The following is a 13,337-nucleotide window of genomic DNA, read 5'->3' on the forward strand; positions in this document are numbered from 1 at the left end:
CTATGAATGGAAAGAGAAATGGGTGAGTTTGAACACTTGTCTGCTTCATTGTGCAAAGTGTAAAGAACACGCATTTGGATTATGACTTTCGAACCAACTATATTCTTTCTGGATATAGTGAAGTACTTTAGATCAGCTGGTGCACAGACCTGTAGTTTGTCTCTGTATCTCTCACTGTTTCCTAAAGCACGTTTCAGGAACATATCAAATGCTTCTTTGTTACATTTCGTATAAATGTCATTCAGTTCTTCAGCAGTTTCCGTTGGGAGAGTAACCAGTTTTTCCATCTGCTCTTCAAAGAGTTTCTCAGCTTCCTTCACTGCTTTTTCATTCTCTGTATCTGTCAATGACTGAACAACTTGGTCAAGACATGCAAGCTCTCCTCGCCTGAACAGGTCAGTGTATGCGGTCAACAGTTGTGCAAACACTGGAGAAACCAAGGAAACATTGTATTTAGAAATCAGATCTGAAAGCAATATCGTTCAGCTGCTGAGAGTGTGAACAATTCAGGCTAAGTGTTGGAAAAACTCAGCAGGTTGAGGTCCTATCCACTGCGAGGGAAACATAACATTAACATTTTAGATTGATGTCCTTTCTCCAAAACTTGGAAATGGGTCAAACAATATCAGTGACAGACTCCAGGGGACAGTGAGGGGTATCTGAAGCAGGTGATGAGATTCGGAATGCTGGTGAGAGCCACATAAAGCTCCTTTCATGAAGACCCACTGTGTTAATGCCAAATGCAGGGTAATTAGGGATAAGTGATCAGTACTGGCTCATTCGACCAGACCTGTCTACCACAAACATTAAAACTGAATAAAGGCCAGGGACATATGAGTATGACAATGGCCATTTCATTTGATCAAAGAACCTGTTGTGGAAAAGCAAACCACCTCAGCCTTTCCCCGCCAACACTTCCGGCCAATGAGAGGGCCATGAGCTATCCATTACAGGCAGTTCCAGCATTATAGTTCATAGGGGCTAGTAAAATGCACAAAACAAGCATCAGTTGTTGTTCCAAGATAGTAGGAAATGCAGATGCTGGAGGATCTGAGATAACAAGGTGTAGAGCTGGATGAACACAACAGGCCAAGCAGCATCAGAGGAGCATGAAGGCCGATGTTTCGAGCCAAGACCCTTCAGAAATCTTCAGAAATTTCAGAAGAAGGGTCTCGGACCGAAATGACAAGCTTCCCTGCTCCGATGATGCTACTTGGCTTGCTGTGTTCATCCAACTCTAACCTTGTTATCTCAGTTGTTGTTATATACACAATCTAAAGGATGTATGACAACAATTTATCATGGTTACTTGGTAATTACATTTTTGTAGTGGAGCACATTGAGTGAATTCCCCAGAATAATTTTTATTTTGCCATGGGACTGTGAGCATCATTGGCTTCGCCAGCAATTACAGTCCATCTCTAATTGTATTGGGCAAGGTGCTGATGAGCTACCTTTCAGAACTGCTGCGGTTCATGGGATGTAGCAATGTCACGATGATTTCGGGAAGGGAGTTCCAGGGTTTTAAACCAAGCAGCGCTGAAAAGGAGGAAAGCTTTCTAGAAATCCCAAAACAACATGAACAAAACATTTAAGAGACTGCTGGACATGCATATGGTCACAGAAATTTGAGGGTGCATACATGAGGATCAATGGTCGGCACAACATTGTGGGCTGAAGGGCCTGTTCTGTGCTGTAATGTTCTATGTTCTATGTTCTATGTTCTAAAACAAAGGATCGGGGCAGGATCTGAATAAAATTAACGTCAGGAAATCATCAGTATTTGGGAAGTGAATGGTAAGGAAGTTAATTCATGGAAGTGGAGAATAACAAATCCCCAGGAGCTGATGGTTTTCACCCACAGGTGTGAAAGGAGGGATGAGGGCACATTGTTGATGCCCTAACCATTGTCTTTCAGAGGTCCCTGCATTCAGGAGTTGTATCTCTGGAAATTTGCTCATCTCACTCTGCCCATTATGAAGGGTGACAACGGGAAACCAGGGAAAGACCAGGTAGCTAACATCTGTTCTGGGGAAACTGTTGGAATCTGTAATCAAGGATAGATTAACTGATCACCACAAAAAATTTCAGGTAATTAGGGCAAGTTATTATGGATTCATGAAGCTGCGATCGTGCCTGACAAACTTCAGAGTTTTTTGAAGAGGTGCAAATCCTGGTAGACAGAAATAAATCGATGGATGTCATTTAATTGCAATTCCAGAAGGTTTTGGATAAATTCTGACACAAACAACTCTTACCTCAGTTTGAAGCCCAGCCACCTGAGGGAATGTTGCTGACTTGGACAGGAAATTTGTTGAGTGGCAGGAAACAGAGAGTTGGAATGATGGATGAGTACTCAATGCTGGGCGTGACAAGTGGTGTCCCACCTCCTCATGGGCAACTAGGCACAGGCAATAAATGCTGGCCCAGCCAGAGATGCCCACATTCCATGGGTGATTTTTTTAAAGAAAATCTCCTCCTCAGGGCATTTAGGGATTGGCAATAAATGCAAATTTGCCAGTGTTACACACATACCGAAGGCAATATTTTAATTTAGAAAATGATACACGTGTCTCTTCTTCAGTTTTAAACATTGTACAAGGAGGCAGTGGGTCATTGGACAGGTTACAGAATGTACTGTGTATGGACTGGAGAATGCTGTCAGTGAGCTGTCCCACAGCAGGGCCTTATCAATATTCCAATATAAACATTCCAATAATTCAACCTCAAGCAACATCATGACAGGATTATCTAGTCTCTATCCCATTCCTGTTTCGAGAACTTTCCTGTGTAAATTTGCTGCTACTTTTCTAACATTCCAACAGTAAACACACTTCAGGAACAATTTCATTGGCTGTAATAGCTGCTATTTCAATCTTTATTCTGCTTTAAAGCAGAATATTCAGCTCCCGTGACCTAGACTTTCAGAAAACATTCTTGTGAGCTTGAAGCCTTTTGATCAGTGAATTCCCACCAGTTTTTGTTATTTTCCTGAAACCAGCACATACACCTGCAACCTCCGGCAAAGCATCATTTGCAAAATCTGAAAACCATCCCAATGTCCCCACTTGGTGCATGATCATATTCAGTGGTGCTTTTGTGCTGTCAGCAGGTTTGAAACTGTTGGTCAGCTTTGCAGGTTTAGGTTGGGATGTGTATGTACAATCTGTGCACAGAACTCAAAAGGACTTACTTGTTCCAGTGAACACTTTGCTCCCAAAACCAGGAACAGTTTTCTTCATTGCCATTGTGTAAATAAATTCACAGAACTTGTTACTGATTTGAACAAAATCTTCTTCCAGCTCTTTGTCATCGACTGTTTCGATATTCCGAAGCACACGTTTATTTCCAGGTGTGTCAAACACAAAGCAATTCCTGGAAGGAAAGTAATATCTGATGCATCGTCGTGGCAAGTTAAAGTTCTCAATATCCGGACCTTCACCTGTAACAGGAAACATTTCACTTCATACTCATGCAGCACAGGCCGGAATGGTACATGCAACACGGGCAGAATTTTAACCAGCAACAGGGGTCTGGGGAGACAGTGATAACATAATAGTCCTGTCACCAGGGGAGGAACTCTGTACAACAGGCTAATGCTCTGGGGCTTGTGGTTAAGCCTGATTGCAGCAGATGGAGGAAACAAATCAATTTACGAATCTGCAATTGAAAATGGAACACATTGAATTTTACTTTTGGGATCGACAGGAAGGGAGAGGAGAGAGAAATCAAGACCCAGGGACTATAAGTTAGAGGTAACGGGCAGGCGATTTAAGGAAGATTATTTTTCATGCACAGGCTGGCCGGAATCTGGGACTCACTGCCTGACAGGGTGGTCGAGGCAGGACCCATCACAAATTTGAAGAAGTCGTGTTTTGGTGAAAAGTTGAATTGTCATTGCAGACAAGGCCACAGGCCAAGGGCTCTAAATGGACCCAGAGCAGATGGGTTCTCGATGCTTGGGACAGATACGACGGGCCAAAGGGCCTCTTTCCGAACTGGAAATCTTGATGGGTCTATGAAAAGGATAAAGTCCTGTAAGTTTGATTACAACAATGGTTTTCCAGACTGATTCCTGGGATACAGGGATTGAAGAATGGAGACAGACTGGATGAGTTAGGACAATATTCACTGGAGTTTAGATGAATGAGAGGGGATCGGGGGTGAAATTCAAACAGGACCAGATAGGATAGATACAGGAACAATGTGACCAATGACTAGGAAGACCAGATCCAGGGGTCACTGTCGAAGGGTATGGGGTAGGCCATTCAGGACTGAGATGAGGAGAACTTTGTTTCAGCCAGAGAGGAGGGAGCTTATAGAATTCATTATCTCAGGGCATGGTAGTGGTCAAAATGCTGAATGTTTTCCAAAAGTAGATAGAAATAGTTCTTGGGGCTAAAGGGATCAAAGGGTGTGGAGAGTAAGCAGGAACAGAATCAATGAGGAGAAATTTTCCAGCTACATAAAAGCAAATCAGGCAGGGAGGAACAATGAAATAACACGGTATAGAGCTGGAAGAACACAGCAGCCAATGCAGCATTAGAGGAGCAGGAAGGCTGACATTTCAGGTTGAGACACTTCTTCAGGAATGGAGGAGGGGAACAGGATTCTGAAATAAATAGGGAGAGAGGGGGAGGCAGATAGAATATGGATTGATGAGAAGATAGAACATAGAACATAGAACATAGAACAGTACAGCACAGAACAGGCCCTTCAGCCCACAATGTTGTGCCGACCATTGATCCTCATGTATGCACCCTCAAATTTCTGTGACCATATGCATGTCCAGCAGTCTCTTAAATGATCCCAATGACCTTGCTTCCACAACTGCTGCTGGCAACGCATTCCATGCTCTCACAACTCTCTGCGTAAAGAACCTGCCTCTGACATCCCCTCTATACTTTCCACCAACCAGCTTAAAACTATGACCCCTCGTGCTAGCCATTTCTGCCCTGGGAAATAGTCTCTGGATATCAACTCTATCTATGCCTCTCATTATCTTGTATACCTCAATTAGGTCCCCTCTCCTCCTCCTTTTCTCCAATGAAAAGAGACCGAGCTCAGTCAACCTCTCTTCATTAGATAAGCCCTCCAGTCCAGGCAGCATCCTGGTAAACCTCCTCTGAACCCTCTCCAAAGCATCCACATCTTTCCTATAATAGGGCGCCCAGAACTGGACGCAGTATTCCAAGTGCGGTCTAACCAAAGTTTTATAGAGCTGCAACAAGATCTCACGACTCTTAAACTCAATCCCCCTGTTAATGAAAGCCAAAACACCATATGCTTTCTTAACAACCCTGTCCACTTGGGTGGCCATTTTAAGGGATCTATGTATCTGCACACCAAGATCCCTCTGTTCCTCCACGCTGCCAAGAATCCTATCCTTAATCCTGTACTCAGCTTTCAAATTCGACCTTCCAAAATGCATCACCTCGCATTTATCCAGGTTGAACTCCATCTGCCACCTCTCAGCCCATCTCTGCATCCTGTCAATGTCCCGCTGCAGCCTACAACAGCCCTCTACACTGTCAACGACACCTCCGACCTTTGTGTCGTCTGCAAACTTGCTGACCCATCCTTCAATTCCCTCGTCCAAGTCATTAATAAAAATTACAAACAGTAGAGGCCCAAGGACAGAGCCCTGTGGAACCCCACTCACCACTGACTTCCAGGCAGAATATTTTCCTTCTACTACCACTCGCTGTCTTCTGTTGGCCAGCCAATTCTGTATCCAAGCAGCTAAGTTCCCCTGTATCCCATTCCTCCTGACCTTCTGAATGAGCCTTCCATGGGGAACCTTATCAAATGCCTTAGGTGGAGAGGAGACAGACACGTCAAAGAGGCGGGGATGGAGCCAGTAAAGGTGAGTGTCGGCAGGGAGTTAGGGATTGGACAGCTCAGTCCAGGGACGACGGACAGGTCAAGGAGGCTGGATGAGGTTAGTGGGTGAGAGATGGGGGTGCGGCTTGAGGTGGTAGGAGCAATTAGAGATGCAGGGACGAGCTGGGCTGGTTTTGGGATGCAGTAGGGGGAGGGGGAGATTTTGAAGCTTGTGAAATCCACATTGATACCATTGGGCTGCAGGGTTCCCAGGTGAAATATGAGATGCTGAGATAACAAGGTGTGGAGCTGGATGAACGGAGCAGGCCAAGCAACATCAGAGGAGCAGAAAAGCTGGCATTTTGGGCCAAGAGCCTTCTCCAGAATATTTTCTTCATTTTCTGAAGTCTAGGCCCAAATTGTCAGCTTTCCTGTTCCTCTGATGCTTTTTGGCCTGCTGTGTTCATCCAGCTCTACGCCTTGTTATCTCAGATTCTCCAGCATCTGCAGTTCCTACTATCTCTAAATATGAGATGTTGTTCCTGCAGCTTTCAGGTGGCATCATTGTGGCAATGCAGGAGGGCCAGGATGGGCATGTTGTCCAAGGAGTGGGAGGGGTAGTTGAAATGGTTTGCGACTGGGAGGTGTAGTTGTTTGTTGCGACATGAGTGTCGGTGTTTCACAAAGTGGTCGCCAAGCCTCCGCTTGGCTTCCCCAGTGCAGAGGAGGCCACAATGGGATACAGTATACCACATTAGCAGAATATTTGTTTGACGTGGAAGGTTTTCTTGGGGCCTGGATGGGTGTGAGGGGGGAGGTGTAGAGGCAGGTGTATTGCGGCGAGGGGGTGTGAGGGATGAGTTGTGGGAAATGTGAGAGACACGGTGGACGGTGTTTTCGACCACTGCCGGGGGGGATGTTGCAGTCTTTAAAAAACAAGAACGATGGAGATGTTTGGGAGCAGAATGTCTCATCTCAGGAGCAGATGTGGCGGAGGCGAAGGAATTGGGAAAAGGGGATGGCATTTTGCAGGAAGATGGGTGAGAGGAGGTATATTCTACATAGCTGTGGGAGTTGGTGGACTTGAAATGGATATCGGTTTCCAGGTAGATGCCAGAGATGGAAACAGAGAGGTCCAGGGAGGAGAGAGGTGTCAGAGATGCTGATGGCATTTGAAGCAAAATTCGAGAATTTTCAATTCTTAGCAAAATAAGCTGCTTCCAAAATGCTCACAGGGCACAAAAAAAACCCTTTGCTGGAGAGTCTGGAGCCAAGGGACACAGCCTCAGAAAAAGGCAGACCGTTTAAGACTGAGATGGGGAGGAATGTCTTCACTCAGAAGCTCCTGGATTTTTGGAACTCTCCAGTGAATCTCAAACAATGATAATACAGTGTGGAGCTGGAGGAACACAGCAGCCGAAGCAGCATCAGAGGAACAGGAAAGTTGACGTTTCAGGTCGAGACCCTCCACCCGAATGAGTGAGAGATTGACAGCCCTGTTAACAATATTTCTGGCGAGTCCTCAGTTGAGGAAGAAGGTGGACATTTCGGAGGCTCCATTATCGTAGGTGGCCTCATCTGAACATATATGACCAATGTATACTCATGCAGGTCCAATCCACCTCCCACACTTCACCCCTCGGCCATTCTCTTCCTTCCAGCAATAACAACCGATTTCCCCTAGTCCTCACCTACCATCTCACCAGCATCCTCATCCAGAAGATCACCAGATCCCATTTCTGCCACCTCCAGCGAGATGCCTCCACCAGGCACATATTCCACCACCCTCCCTGGTCCACCTTCTGCAGGGACCATTTCCTCTGGAAACACCCTGGTCCACACTTCCTTCACCCCCAACACCCTCCCCTCAGCCCTACAGCACTTTCCCCCGTAACCAGCAAAGGTACAACACCTGCGCATTTACCTTCACTCTCCCCTGTATCTAAGGGCCCAAACATACCTTCCAGGTGAAGCAACACTTCACCTGCACTTCTCAGAATCTAGTCCACTGCATTTGCTGCTCACAATGGGTCTCCTCTACACTGGGGAAAATAAGTGTACACTTGGTGACCACTTCACAGAACATCAACATTCTGCTCGCAGAAAAGGCCCTGAACTACCTGCTGCCTGCCACTTCAATGCACTACCCTGCTCCATGGCCAACATAACTGTCTCTGGCTTGCTGCAGTGTTCCAGTGAAGCCGGAGTGAAGCAAGCTGTAGGAACACCACCTCATTTTCCGCTTGGGGATCCAACAGCCCTCTGGACTCAATATTGAGTTCAATAATTTTAAGGCCTAAACTCCCCATGTCCCGGCCCCCTACCCCACACACCAGGCCTTGTTGTCACATAGCCTGCCACTACACACCTCCTGTTAGTCACTAACAGTCCCCATTAACAGCTATTCACCCTCCCAGCCTGATCGTTAGCAACATCTTTGTCTATCCAACTGTCTTACTCTCTCTTTGGGCTTTATTCTATTGCTTACTCCCTACCCACTCACCTCTCTATTTTCTGCAGCTAAAACGACATTTTCCCAGCCACCATCAGTTCAGAGGAAGGGTCACTGGACCTGAAATGTTAACTCTGTTTTCTTCACAGATGCTGCCAGACCTGCTGAGCTTTTCCAGCATCCAAGTACTCTAATAACTATAATAACAAGCAACCTGAGATAATTGGTCCAACTCATCACACAGCTCATTTACACTGGAGAGGAGTAACATACATTCATACCAGGTAACCTTTCTCACTAAGCAGAAGAGATGTATTTAAATCGTCTTCCCAATGTTGAATTGCAAGGGAGTAGGTCGTTCTTTTTTGCTTTCTCCATGGCAACGCTTCAGCCAATCACCACTTTATTGCCCAGCAGTGTAAATAATTGCATTTGTTTGAAAATTGGCATCTTGAGTTCATCTTGTTGAGTACAAGACAAAAAGTTTCAGTAATGGGTCCCGTGCTTCAACAAATCTCAAGTACTGGCTGACCAGTAGACTGGGTTAACAAAGCGTAGAGCTGGATGAACACAGCAGGTCAAGCAGCAGAGGAGCAGGAAAGCTGACGTTTTGGGTCTAGGCCCCCCTGCTTTGCAGAACACCTACGCTCTGTTGTAAAAATGACCACAAGCTACCAGGTGCGTTCCACTTCAACACACCACTGTGCTCCCAGTACAACATCTCAGACTCGGGGCTGCTGCTGTGTTCCAGTGAGCCTCAGCACATGCTCAAAAAACATTTCATCTTCTGCTTGGGGACCCTGTAACCTCTAAGACTCAACACTGAGTTCAATAACTTTAGAGCCTGATTTCATCCTTCCATGTTTTTTAGCCACTCCCAACATCCCGGCCTGTTATAACATGGAATGATTTTAGCAAAGTCATCCAATCTCACAGAATCCGAGATCAATGATCACATTATATGGGGGCATTCAGTACTGCTCACTCATTTTCTCCAACTCTGAGCTTTCATTATCACTTATTCAGCATTTCTTCTGACCTGGCCTGCTGTCCAGGATCTCCTTCTTTACCTATCTCTCTCTCTCACACACACTCTGGGCTTCATCTCCACCGATCCACTCACCTCTCACCACCCTCCCACACCCCCAACATTGTCTTCAGCATAAACACCAGGTTTCCTTGCTGCTTACAGTTCTGATGAAGAGTCACCAAACTCAAAACGTTAATACTGTTTTCTTCCCACAGATGCTGCCAGGCCTGCTGAGTTTCTCCAGCAATTACTGTGTTTGTTTCAGATCTGCAGCATCCACTGTCCGTTGTTTGATTTTAATTCTCAAGTTGTGTTTTGGCTAACAGCTAGATGAGAGAACCCCTGGAGAAATGAGGGTTCGAGCCAGAACCTGCCATTGATGGGGTAGCAGATCACGTATTGCTTCAAACATTACTGATGTTGTGTTGTCATTTTATTGCTGCATGCTTCTGGGTTTTCCAGCTTCGCTCAATCTCACTGTCACCCAAAAGGTTCATGGGACCCACAGAATGAAGAATAATAGAACTTGTTTAATTTGCACAGCACTTGATTAAGGAGATCTACGGATTCACTGCTTCCCTTATATGATTTCATTTCCTTACCTTCTTTCAGTTTAAGGGCATTTTCCAAATATTCATCTGCTGTTACTTCTTTCTTGTTAATTTTCAGCTCCAGACAAAAATCCCGTACGACCCACACAAAGCCAGGAAAGTATTGCATGAATTCTTCTCCATGGTCATCTTTCTCTCCAGATTTAGATCGGATGATTTTGGTCAGTTCTGTCACATAACTGTCCCATTGTTAAGGAGAATAACATAGAAACAGGCAAACACTGGGTTTCGAAACATCTGTGACATTTTGATAAGGTTCAGGTTCCCACTACATCAGAAAGCCTTTACAATGCTGGGAAAGCAGCAGAAATGGCCCAAAATCACATGCCCCATCCCTGGCCCCGGCATTTCCCATTTCCATGAGGTGAGAATGGAGTCGATGCAGATTTCACTCACTTACATTTCCCAGAGGCAGCTGGCTAATGAATTGGAGATAATGGGAACTGCAGATGCTGGAGAATTCCAAGATAATAAAATGTGAGGCTGGATGAACACAGCAGGCCAAGCAGCATCTCAGGAGCACAAAAGCTGACGTTTCGGGCCTAGACCCTTCATCAGAGATGTCAGCTTTTGTGCTCCTGAGATGCTGCTTGGCCTGCTGTGTTCATCCAGCCTCACATTTTATTATCTTGGCTAATTAATTGGTCAGCTCTCTCCACTGAAATCCCATTTGGAGATTCCTGCTGTGTGGAACCCGGACCGTACACCGCAGAGTGGCTCAGCACAGGTTAGTTCTATGTGCATTTCCTTTTGGGAACCATGGTATTCCTTTGGAAAGACAAGTTATTCCTGTGGGTATTCTCCTGAGAAACCTCACAGGCTTGTGGGTGGGACTGAGGTTTCATTTGGGGTTGTTATCTGTGGAGAAATTGTGTGCAAGCTTGTCAAATCTCCAAGGCCTGTCAAAATGCAATTTTGTGATTCCGATCTACTTAACACAATATGGTCTGAAATATAAGATGTTACAAAAAAATCAAACTTCATGATTTTCTCCTGCGTGTATGTATTATTGTTGATGTTTGTTCAGTTATCAGGGTATGTAATGGGAGAAAGGGTGGGAGGTAGGTGCAAAGTTGGTGTAGGGCTACGAGGAGCAAAAGACAAAGTGTCGAGACACTAAAGGTAGCGTTCTGGATATAAACCTACATAGAAATGGGAGGAGGAGTATAGGGTTACTCAGGAAGTATGAGGGATAATGGGGCATGGGTAGGGAGGCATAGACTGGTCAATGGGGTTTGAGGGGCTATATATGGAGGAATAGGTGGCACAGAGGTATAAGGGATGGGTTGAGAGGTTTGCCTGGCATGGGTTGACATGAATTGGACGTAAGAAACATATCGGTGTGAGGATAACTGAAGAAGCGGGTGAGGACTGAGGAACATTTGATGTTTGATGCTTTTAACTTTATGTTTGGCACAGTGCTTAAGACTCAAGGTAGGCTTTCTGCCCAGTCCACCTCAGTACCGAGCAGCTTCATCAGCTCATTCAGACTCGCCCAGGCCCACTTTTATTCCAAGATAATAAAATGTGAGGCTGGATGAATAAAGCAGGCCAAGCAGCGTCTCAGGAGCACAAAAGCTGACGTTTCGGGCCTAGACCCTTCATCAGAGAGGGGGATGGGGAGAGGGAACTGGAATAAATAGGGAGAGAGGGGGAGGCGGACCGAAGATGGAGAGTAAAGAAGATAGGTGGAGAGGAGTGTATAGGTGGGGAGGTAGGGAGGGGATAGGTCAGTCCAGGGAAGACGGACAGGTCAAGGAGGCGGGATGAGGTTAGTAGGTAGGAAATGGAGGTGCGGCTTGAGGTGGGAGGAAGGGATGGGTGAGAGGAAGAACAGGTTAGGGAGGCAGAGACAGGCTGGACTGGTTTTGGGATCCAGTGGGAGGAGGGGACGAGCTGGGCTGGTTTTGGGATGCAGTGGGGGAAGGGGAGATTTTGAAGCTGGTGAAGTCCACATTGATACCATTGGGCTGCAGGGTTCCCAAGCGGAATATGAGTTGCTGTTCCTGCAACCTTCCAGTGGCATCATTGTGGCACTGCAGGAGGCCCATGATGGACATGTCGTCTGAGGAATGGGAGGGGGAGTTGAAATGGTTCGCGACTGGGAGGTGCAGTTGTTTGTCGCGAACTGAGCGGAAGTGTTCTGCAAAGCGGTCCCCAAGCCTCCGCTTGGTTTCCCCAATGTAGAGGCAGCCACACCGGGTACAATGGATACAGTATACAAGATTGGCAGATGTGCAGGTGAACCTCTGCTTAATGTGGAATGTCATCTTGGGGCCTGGGATGGGAGTGAGGGAGGAGGTGTGGGGGCAAGTGTAGCACTTTGTGCGGTTGCAGGGGAAGGTGCCAGGTGTGGTGGGGTTGGAGGGGAGTGTGGAGCGGACAAGGGAGTCGCCCCTTTGGTCCAGGAACTCCCCACCTATGTCCGTGACAACACCCACGCCCTCCACCTCCTCCAGGACGTCCAATTCCCTGGCCCCCAACACCTCATTTTCACCATGGACGTCCAGTCCCTATACACCTGTATTCCTCATGCAGATGGCCTCAAGGCCCTCCGCTTCTTCCTGTCTCGCAGGCCCGACCAATCCCCCTCCACTGACACCCTCATCCGCCTAGCCGAACTCGTCCTCACCCTCAACAAGTTCTCTTTTGAATCCTCCCACTTCCTACAGACAAAGGGGGTGGCCATGGGTACCCGCATGGGCCCCAGCTATGCCTGCCTCTTTGTAGGTTACGTGGAACAGTCCCTCTTCCGCACCTACACAGGCCCCAAACCCCATCTTCCCTGGACTGACCTACCTCCCTACCTCCCTACCTCCCCACCTATACTCTCCTCTCCACCTATCTTCTTTTCTCTCCATCTTCGGTCCGCCTCCCCCTCCCTCCCTATTTATTCCAGTTCCCTCTCCCCATCCCCCTCTCTGATGAAGGATATGCAGCAGATAGGTGGAAAGACCACCACCTGAAAGTTCACCTCCAAAAAAGATATGCATGTTATCTCAGATTCTCCACAATCTGCAGTTCCTACTATCCCTGCATGTTATGTGAACTGACCAGCTATATTGTTCATTGTGTTCAGGGATATGGAGGTTAGGTCTGTTAGTTATGGGAAATGCATTGTTTTAGGAAAGAATAGGGGAATGGGTCTGGGTCGGATTCTCTTTTAAGGGTTAGTGTGGACATGTTGGGCTGAATGGCCTGTTTCTACACGGTAGGCATTCTATTCATTCTAAACCCACCAACCATCCTGACTTGGGGAGGTGACGGCCTAGTGGTATTATCACTGGACTGTTAATGCAGAGACCCCGATAACATTCTGGGGACCCAGGTTCAAATGCAAAACTAAAGCAAATGGTGGAATTTGAATTGAATAAATACCTGAAATCAAGAATCTAATGATGACCATGTATCCATTGTTGAT

At 46.5% G+C, this 13,337-nt stretch overlaps 1 protein-coding gene across 1 annotated transcript in view; it reads right to left on the reverse strand.

The window, feature by feature from the left end:
• The window catches only part of LOC125455206 (guanylate-binding protein 3-like), a 58,932-nt gene that overhangs the window by 10,641 nt on the left and 34,954 nt on the right, over positions 1–13,337 (reverse strand). The window contains exons 5-7 of the mRNA XM_059648832.1: positions 9,908–10,095; positions 3,194–3,442; positions 150–427 (exon numbers count right to left, since the gene is read on the reverse strand). Of these exons, the coding sequence (XP_059504815.1) occupies positions 150–427; positions 3,194–3,442; positions 9,908–10,095 (715 nt within the window). The remainder of the gene's footprint in view (positions 1–149; positions 428–3,193; positions 3,443–9,907; positions 10,096–13,337) is intronic.

This window comes from Stegostoma tigrinum, chromosome 9, assembly GCF_030684315.1.
Source record: "Stegostoma tigrinum isolate sSteTig4 chromosome 9, sSteTig4.hap1, whole genome shotgun sequence".
Lineage (NCBI taxonomy): Eukaryota > Metazoa > Chordata > Chondrichthyes > Orectolobiformes > Stegostomatidae > Stegostoma > Stegostoma tigrinum.